This window comes from Cebus imitator, unplaced genomic scaffold (genome assembly GCF_001604975.1).
Source record: "Cebus imitator isolate Cc_AM_T3 unplaced genomic scaffold, Cebus_imitator-1.0 Scaffold473, whole genome shotgun sequence".
Lineage (NCBI taxonomy): Eukaryota > Metazoa > Chordata > Mammalia > Primates > Cebidae > Cebus > Cebus imitator.
The window spans coordinates 1,294,001-1,302,468 of NW_016107788.1; the positions used below are offsets into that span (position 1 = coordinate 1,294,001).

The 8,468-nt window shown below is 48.5% G+C and overlaps 1 protein-coding gene across 9 annotated transcripts in view; it reads left to right on the top strand.

The window, feature by feature from the left end:
• VRK3 (VRK serine/threonine kinase 3) overlaps positions 1–8,468 on the top strand; it is a 49,504-nt gene that overhangs the window by 35,285 nt on the left and 5,751 nt on the right. For all 9 annotated transcript variants that reach the window (XM_037732811.1, XM_037732810.1, XM_017512556.2 and 6 more), the window contains one exon: positions 6,024–6,082. In XM_037732811.1, the coding sequence (XP_037588739.1) occupies positions 6,024–6,082 (59 nt within the window). The remainder of the gene's footprint in view (positions 1–6,023; positions 6,083–8,468) is intronic.

An 8,468-nucleotide genomic window follows, 5' to 3' on the forward strand; every position in this document is an offset into this window, starting at 1 on the left:
GTGCGTTCAGCACCAAGGACAGGACGCAGCTGGACCTTAAGGGAAGTGCTAGGGATAAGGGTTCAGCACCAGGGACAGTGGGTTGCTGGGCAGAGAAAGGAAGCACCAGGGGTGTGGGTAGGGCACCAGGGACAGTGGGTCGCTGGGCACAAAAAGGAGGCACTAAGGTTTGTGTTCAGCACCAAGGACAGCAGGCCGCTGGATGCAAAAGGAAAGTGCTAGGGATGTGGGTTCAGCGCCAGGGGTGTGGGTTCAGCACCAAGGACAGTGGGTAGCTGGCCCTAGGCGTGCCCTTCAGACATGAGTAAGAGTTGCCCAGGCTGAGCAAAGTGGCTCATGCCTGTAATCCCAACACTCTGGGAGGCCGAGGTAGGTGGACCACCTGAGGTCAGGAGTTCAAGACCAGCCTGGCCAACATGGTGAAACTCCATCTCTACTAAAAATACAAAAATTTGCTAGGCATGATGGCAGGTGCCTGTAATCCCAGCTGCTTGGGAGGCTGAGGCAGAATTGCCTGAACCCGGGAGGTGGAGGTTGCAGTGATCTGAGATCATGCCACTACACTCCAGTCTGGGTGACAGAGTAAGACTCTCAGGAGAAAAAAAAAAAAAAAAGAGTTGCCTGACTCATCTGGGAGGCAGCTGGCCGTCTATATCTGAAGTGTAGGAATGAAGTCTAAAGGGACACTCATACCCCAGAAATATCTCAGGAACTGTCAGCTAAAGCCCCAGGAGAGGATAAGATTATCTGGGAAAGTGTATAGAGTGGGAACAAGGTGATCCCTCCAATGAACAGCATCAAGTCCCTCATACTTCCCAGTCCTTAGTGTGCCGTGAAGTCCTTCCAGTCCTTCCCTGAAGACTCTCGTTTAACTCCCTTTGTAGCTCCCAACTTCCTTCTCTAAAACAATGGACAGCCTCTTAAGAACACTTACTGTGTGTTCTGCTGATGTGTTCACTTAGATGTATTTGTACCCTCAAAATTGCATGCTGGCAGTGGTACTATGTGTGATTTGCATAAGTGATGTTTTGCTCTGCATCTCATCTGTCTCTGGCTGTCTCCAGCTTTAACCCTATCTCTACATGTGGATCGAGTTTACTGCTTCTGACTCCTACTTCTAAATCAATTGTGTATAGATGTGTCTGTGTTCTTGAACTATATATGGTGGTATGTGTGTTTAATTTGTATAAATAGTACTGTGCTCTAAACCTCATGCTGTTTCTTGCCTTCTTTCACTCAATGCTGTTTTTAACTTTAGCTACATAGCTAGTTCACTATTTCTGAATACTCCTAAATGTTTTTATTTAGATGTATCTGTGTCCTTAAAAACTATATGATGTTCTTGGGTGTGTGTTTAACTGGCATAAGTGGCACCATGCCCAGAATTTGATCCTCCTTCAGACAAGGGGATATATCTTATCATTTTGACTTCCTCCTAGTGACTCTTCAAAGCTAACAATTATCATATGCTTGTCTGTGCAGGGCACTGCACCCAGTGCTTCCCCTGCATCCTCTCAACTGCTTTGAGCTGCGGGCTCTCATTATCTGTGGCACAGAGAGCTTAGGTAATCAGCCCAGGTCACGCAGCTACTAAGCAGGGTCTCCTGGGCTCAAGCCCAGGCCATTCAACTCCAGAGACAGCCCCTGTCACACCCGTGCTGCTTCCCTCTTGTAGGAGGCTTATGAGGGTGAATTGGTGATGCCTGGACCCACCCTACCTTCACTTAACAAATACTGAACCCTACCATGTGCTAGGCTCTATTCTAAGCCCAGGGGATACAGCAGTAAGAAAGACAAAAATCCCTGCCCTCAGGGAACTCACATCCTAGTGGGGGAGACAGGAGGTAAGGGGTGAAACACATGGCATCTCAGAGATCAGACTGATGGGCATGGTGGGACCAGGTCCTGGGTGTCCACTGGTGGGACTCGGGGTGGGGATGTGCAGCACATTTTCAGGTCTAATGTCCGGGGCAGTTCTCACAGTAATGGTGACAGGTGAATTGTCCCCTGAAGGACCATGAAGCTTGAAACAGTGACAAGAAGGATGTCACAGTTTGGTGCTGATTTGTCCCAACATCCCTGCAGCAGAGGGAGAGAGAGAGAGGCCTTCAGCCTCCGGACTTCCACAGGCAGCCTTTGCATGGGAAGCCAGCCTCAGCACTCGCTAGACCACATGTCCGTTCCCTCGTTTTCTTGAAGCTTATTTTTACACTTACTCTCTAGCTTTGGCAGATGGTGCTGGTTTTCTGCTCACAGTAGGGAGACAAAGGTTTCTTTTGAAATGAAGCCAGGTGAAAACAATGAGTCACAGAATGAGCAGCCCTCTCAAGTGAGCCCATGTCCCTGTGTGAGTGAAGGTAGTGAAATGCTCACTCACACACTCTAATGGGTTAGCTCAAAACACTGCAGCTTCCATGAGGGAGGGTTCACTTCTCTGACTAACAGTCCCAAGGTAGGAGACAGGGTGTGGAGGCCTCAGTTTCCTGTGACATACACATTTTCTCTGGATGCAACGGAGAGCACACATTTTGGGTGCCCAAGAAATAGTGGATCTGGCGCAGTGGCTCATGCGTGTAATCCCAACACTTTGGAAGCTTACGTGGGCAGATTGCTTGAGTCCAGGAGTTTGAGACCAGCCTGGGCAACATGGCAAGACCCCATCTCTACAAAAAATTTAGCCGAGTGTGGTGGCACATGCCTGTAGTCCCAGCTACTCAGGAGGCTGAAGTGGAAGAATCACTTGAGCCCAAGGAGGTTGAGGCTTCAGTGAGCTGTGATTGTGTCACTGCACTCCAGCCTGGGCAACGGAGTGAGACCCTGTCTCCAAAAAAAAAAAAAGGAAAGAAAAATTGTAGTGGAACAAAGAACAACTAAGGAGTGAATGCGTGAGCCTGCCCAGGCTTCAGTGTGGACACAGAGGACAGGCAGGCACAGCCTCAGTGTAGGGGGTTCCAGGGCTGTGAGAAGACCCAGACACGAAGCAGGAGCTGCAGGTGAGGGTGGAGGTAGCCCAGGCCCTGTGGGAGCAAAGGGGAGGCACAGGACCCCACCGCTGGCTGCCGGAAACTTTCAGCTGGGAGATGCCTGGCCTGCTGGCCAAGCGGGAGGCAGACAGGACAGCACAGATCTGAACCCTCTCCACTCATTCATTCAGGGCCTGGGTCCTGAGGCCGGTGGCTGTGCTGGACACACAGGTTAGAATCAGCCCACGGTGCCTCTGTACTCCACTCTTGTCGGGGAAGCCGGTCCCCGAGGCTCCCCTGGGTTGAGTCTTCTCCCCACTCCACTTCCTAACTCCTAGGAGCAGTCATATTACCCTTTTCACACACCTACACCCCCCATCTAAAGAGACTTTGGATGAATGTGACTGGTTCACAGGGAGGGTCTGCACTTGCCAACATGGTGCAGGGTGAATAAGACAGGTCGCAGTAATCAGATCAATGATATCAGCATGGTTAACAGTAATTCCACAGCCCCAGCTCCAGACCATGACCACAGAGGGTTGGGCGCACGAAGATGCTCCCTGGAGAGTAGCTGGTGATGTTGACGCTGTCCCCCAGACACCTCTCCTCACCCCCAGCCTGGTGTCTGTTGGCCCAGACAGTAACCAAGGGGACCACAGGTGGGCAATGTTGCTGCCTGTTCGTTTCCTGCCTCCCCAAGGTGTCCTCTGCCAGGACGTTTTACTGATATACGTGGCCTTTTGCTATTCATTCAACAGATACTCATTTTTTGCACATTGTAGTTCACAATGGAAGGAATGAGTGAAAGAAGGAGGAGAGGCAGTTTAAGTCCCTGAGTCTTTCTGGCATTCAAGACCCTTTGCTGGGCAAAGCACAAACAAGAGCCAGCTTTGGTTCCGCTCTTAGGCCTCCCAGCTGGTCAGGGAGAGCCCGTGGCAGTCAGCAGCAGCAGCGTTGCTGTGCAGTGCACAACGTCCTGGTGATGGCACAACTGGCCCTTCCTGTGCATGTATGCTGATGGCTGCCATAGGACAGCTGGGATCTGCACACAAGCCCGGGAGGGACGGAGTTCCTCTGCCTAGAGGGGTCTGGGGAAGACTTTCTAGGAGGCTAAGCCCTTGAGCTATATCTGAAAGGGAGAACAGCCACCTGCCAGAGCCCAGAGGGGAAGACCGCCCAGGCACTGAGAGTGATAGGTGCAGCGGCAAAAATGTGCAGGGATGTGTGGCCTGGTGGGACTAGAAGTCCTTTGGTGCGGCTGGGACATGCCATGGGAGGAGGGAGTAGGGAGACAGAGCCAGAGGGGTGGCCAGGGGGCTGTGTGTGCTGGGGAGCCACGGAGGGAGGGTGGGCTGTGAGCAGGGAGGGGCAGGGACAGGTGTAAAGAGAACCTCTGGGACCACGTGGGGAATGCACAGGAGGCCAGGGAAGACCTGAGGTCCAAGGAGAAAGGATGAAGCCTGAGTTGGGCCCAGATCCGTGGGACATAGGAGGACATGGGGCGGAGAGAGTTGAGCAGGAGGGTGGGGCTGGGGATGGCGAAGGCAAGGTCAGAGCCCAGTGACTGGGCAGGTGGTGGGAGCTGGCCCGATGGACCAGGCAGAAAAGTGGAGGGGCTGGGCCTGGAGGATGGAGCAAAGGCAGTGGGCGAATCAGGATTTTTCCTGAACAGCTAAAGAGGGTACACGTGCATGCACGTGTGTGTGTGTACATATACAGTCAGTCCTGATTATTCAGAATCCATATGTATGAATTCTCCTACTCACTAAAAGTATTTGCAACCCCAAATCAATTCTTGGAGTTCTTTCATGAGTGCTTGCAGACAAATAGTGTGGAGAAAAACTTTAATCACCTGACACATGTGTTCCCAGCCTAGGGTGGAGCCAGACAGCATTCTGCTGCCCTGTGTTCAGCCCTCATGCTATACGCCAGTGTTCTTTTCACTGTTTAGTTAATGCTGCATTTTTTCCTGTTTTTACACTTTTGTCAGTGATTATGCCATTTAAAATGGCCTCAGCCAGGTGTGGTGGCTCACACCTGTAGTCTCACACTTTGGGAGGCAGAGATAGGAGGATCAGACCAGCCTTAGCAACATAGCGAGACCCCGTCTTTACAAAAAATAAAAAAAACAGCCACCTAGCGTAGTGCTGAAGTGCTAATAATTTGTGTGTTTATCAGCTTTGTTCAGGCATGAGCTACGGTGCTGTAGGCCATGAGTTTGTGGGGAACACTTGCCATTTTACGTTGCCTTGGCATTCATTTGAATGTAAGGTGGACTTTCTCATGCCAGAAGCAGGTCTCGGTCACCCTCAGCATAGTTTCCAGTTTTCCACCTCCCAGTTCCTCTGTGTGGTTGACCCAGATATCTCCCTTATGCAGCCGCCTCCTGGGGACCACCTCTCTCCTTATGGGACAGCCACAGGCAGCCTACTTGACGGCCCGGTTGGCCCCTGCACCCCATGTGGACTGTGCAGATGCCACAGTGACCCCTTTTCAGGCACAGTATGACCTCCTGGAACTCAAGCCTGCTTGCTTTGAACCCACCAATTAAAGTCCCCTCGAAATGTTTGGATACCACACGTTGGTCCCTCATGTAGCTGCGAGCTCCCTGACCAGTGTGCATGTGTGCATGTGTGTGTGTGTCCTTTGGGTGTGCTGTGTGCCCCCAGGACCTGTAAGTAATAAAATCTTTATTTCCATCTTAGATATTCCCTCATCATTGAAGGGATCCTCTCCGTCTTAAAGATCCCAGATTAAAATAGAGTTCAATGCTAATGAATCAAGAATACCTATTACATAAAATATCTTTCAACAGAAACATACACAAAACAAATATCGATCAGCTGATGAAAATGGTGTGAGCAGAGGCTTGCAGGAAGCCAGTGCTGTTTCCCCTGGGAGCAATGGTAGTGGATTGGTTGATTCAGTGTTCACAGCGACTTTAAGAATATAACTACCCTGGATGGCAGAGTGGACTGTGTATATATCTTAGGCAATCTGTTTTAAAAGGTTGCTCTTCTTTCCCTAAAAGACATTTCACCTGTGCTTCTGTCTCTTCAGGTTTCTTGATAAGCCGGGGCCCTTCGTGGGACCCTGCGGTACCTGGATCAGGCCCTCAGGTATGTCCTGAAGGAGGTGGGAATAGGTGGGACCTGGTGGCTCAGATCCATCTTGGGGTGGCCTCTCCTTACACCCCTTGTTGTTTTTTTTTTTAAGTTTTCCAGACCTGGTGGCTCAGATCCATCTTGGGGTGGCCTCTCCTTACACCCCTTGTTTTTTTTTTTTAAGTTTTCCAGATTGCATTTGTAATATATACCCATTGTAGAAAGACAAAAATCGTCAAAAAATTTACAAGTGCCTCTGAACAAGAACAAAACAGAAACACAATTTTTTTTAAGACAGGGTAATTTTTTTTTTTTTAAGACAGGGTCTTGCTCTGTCACCCAGGCTGGAGAGGAGTGGAGCAATCTCAGCTCACTGCAACCTCTGCCTCTGGTTCAAATGATTCTCATGCCTCAGCCTCCCAAGTAGCTGGGATTAGAAGTGTGCATCACTATACCTGGCTAATTTTTTGTATTTTTAGTAGACGTGGGGTTTCACCACGTTGCCCAGGCTGGTCTCAAACTCCTGACCTCAACTGATCTACCCACCTCGGCCTCCCAAAGTAATGGGACTAGAAGCATGAGCCACTGCATCTGGCCTCACACACTTAATTTTTAAATATAATCATATTATGCATCTTGGTCCCCATCTTGCTTTTTTTTTAATTTAAGAAAAAATCTTGGAGATTTTCTATGTTGATGCTTGTAGAATTTTGTCAGTATTTTTTAAATTATCTTAAAATACACATAATATCAGTTTTGTTTTTGTTTTTGTTTTGAGACGGCGTCTCACTCTGTCACCCAGGCTGGAGTGCAGTGGCGCGATCTCAGCTCACTGCAACCTCTGCCTCCCAGGTTCAAGCAATTCTCCTGCTTCAGCCTCCCAAGTAGCTGGGATTATAGGCACCTGCCACCATGCCCAGCTAATTTTTTTGTGCTTTTGGTAGAGATGGGGTCTCACCATGTTGGCCAGGCTGGTTTCGAACTCCCGACTTCAAGTACCTGCCTGCCTTGGCCTCCCAAAGTGCTGAGATTACAGGCTTGAGAATATCAGTATTTTTTACACCATGATTATGGCTTATTAGTCAGTCATGAAAGCAATTTACTGGGTCTGGAACAGGAGTTTAAAAATTAAAAAGAACAGGTAAAAAATATGAGTGCCTTGTAGGAATTAAAGAGTTGCTTGTGATTATTGGTTTCTGAGGTACATATTTGTATGCATGTGAAAACCAGGTTTTAATGTAAAGTGTGTTTCTAATTTAGGCCTCAGTTTTAAAATGTTTGAAAACAGTTGTCTGTCTGTCTGTGGGCACCACAAGCCATCCATGCCTATACCCTAATTCACTTAACCACCTCCTCATTGGGAAACATTTAGAATGCCTCCACCTTTGTGGTCTTATAAACTTCCTCCTTTTTTTCTTTATTGGGCGTCAGTCTAAGTACCAATATAATATTTGCTTCTAAAATAAACCAAACAGAAACATGTAACAGTGAAAGTTCGTTTCCCTTCTCTGCCCCATCCCAGCCATACTTTGAAGAGTGATCTCCCCGTTCATGTTAGTGGTGTGGTGAGTGTATGTGTCAGTTACCTATTACTTCATAACCAACCACCCAAAATGTACAGTCAGAAATAAGCTGAACAGGCATTTCTCAAAAGAAGACATACACATGCGAACAACAAATACATGCGAAACTGATCAACATCACTAATCAGAGAAGTGCAGCTCAAAACCTCCATGAGGTGTCATCTCACCCCAGTTAGGAAGACTGTTCCAAAAAAGACAAAATCACAAATCTGGGTAAGAATGCAGAGAAAAGGGAACTCTCAAACCGTATTGAGAATGTAAACTAGTACAGTCACTGTGGAAAATAGGAAGGGCCCTCAAAATAACTACAAATAGCAATATCATATGGGCCAGGTGCAGTGGCTCACATCTGTAATCCCCGCAATTTGGGAGGCCAAGGTGTGTAGATCACTTGAGGCCAGGAGTTTGAGACCAGCCTGGCCAACATGGTGAAACACCATCTCTACTAAAAATGCAAAAATTAGCCAGATGTGGTACTGCACACTTATAACTCCAGCTACTTGGGAGGCTGAGGCACAAGAATCGCTTGAAGCCAGGAGGTTGTTCTGCTTGTCTTAGTAAGTGACATTCATGCCAGTGCAGCTATCTGGTGGCTGTACTGAGGCTGGAGGGTTCAGGTGGCTCCTCACTCTCCTACGTGGTGATCAGTACTGGCTTGCCACTGGCAGGTATAAGAGGCCTCAGCTGGGATGACTCATCTCCGCTCCACGGGCTCATGCAGCCTCCAAGTAGGGTAGACAGCATCTTCACTTGGTATCAGGACAGCTTTTCTTTTTTTTTTTTTTTTTTTTTTTTTTTTTTTTTTTTTTTTTTTTTTT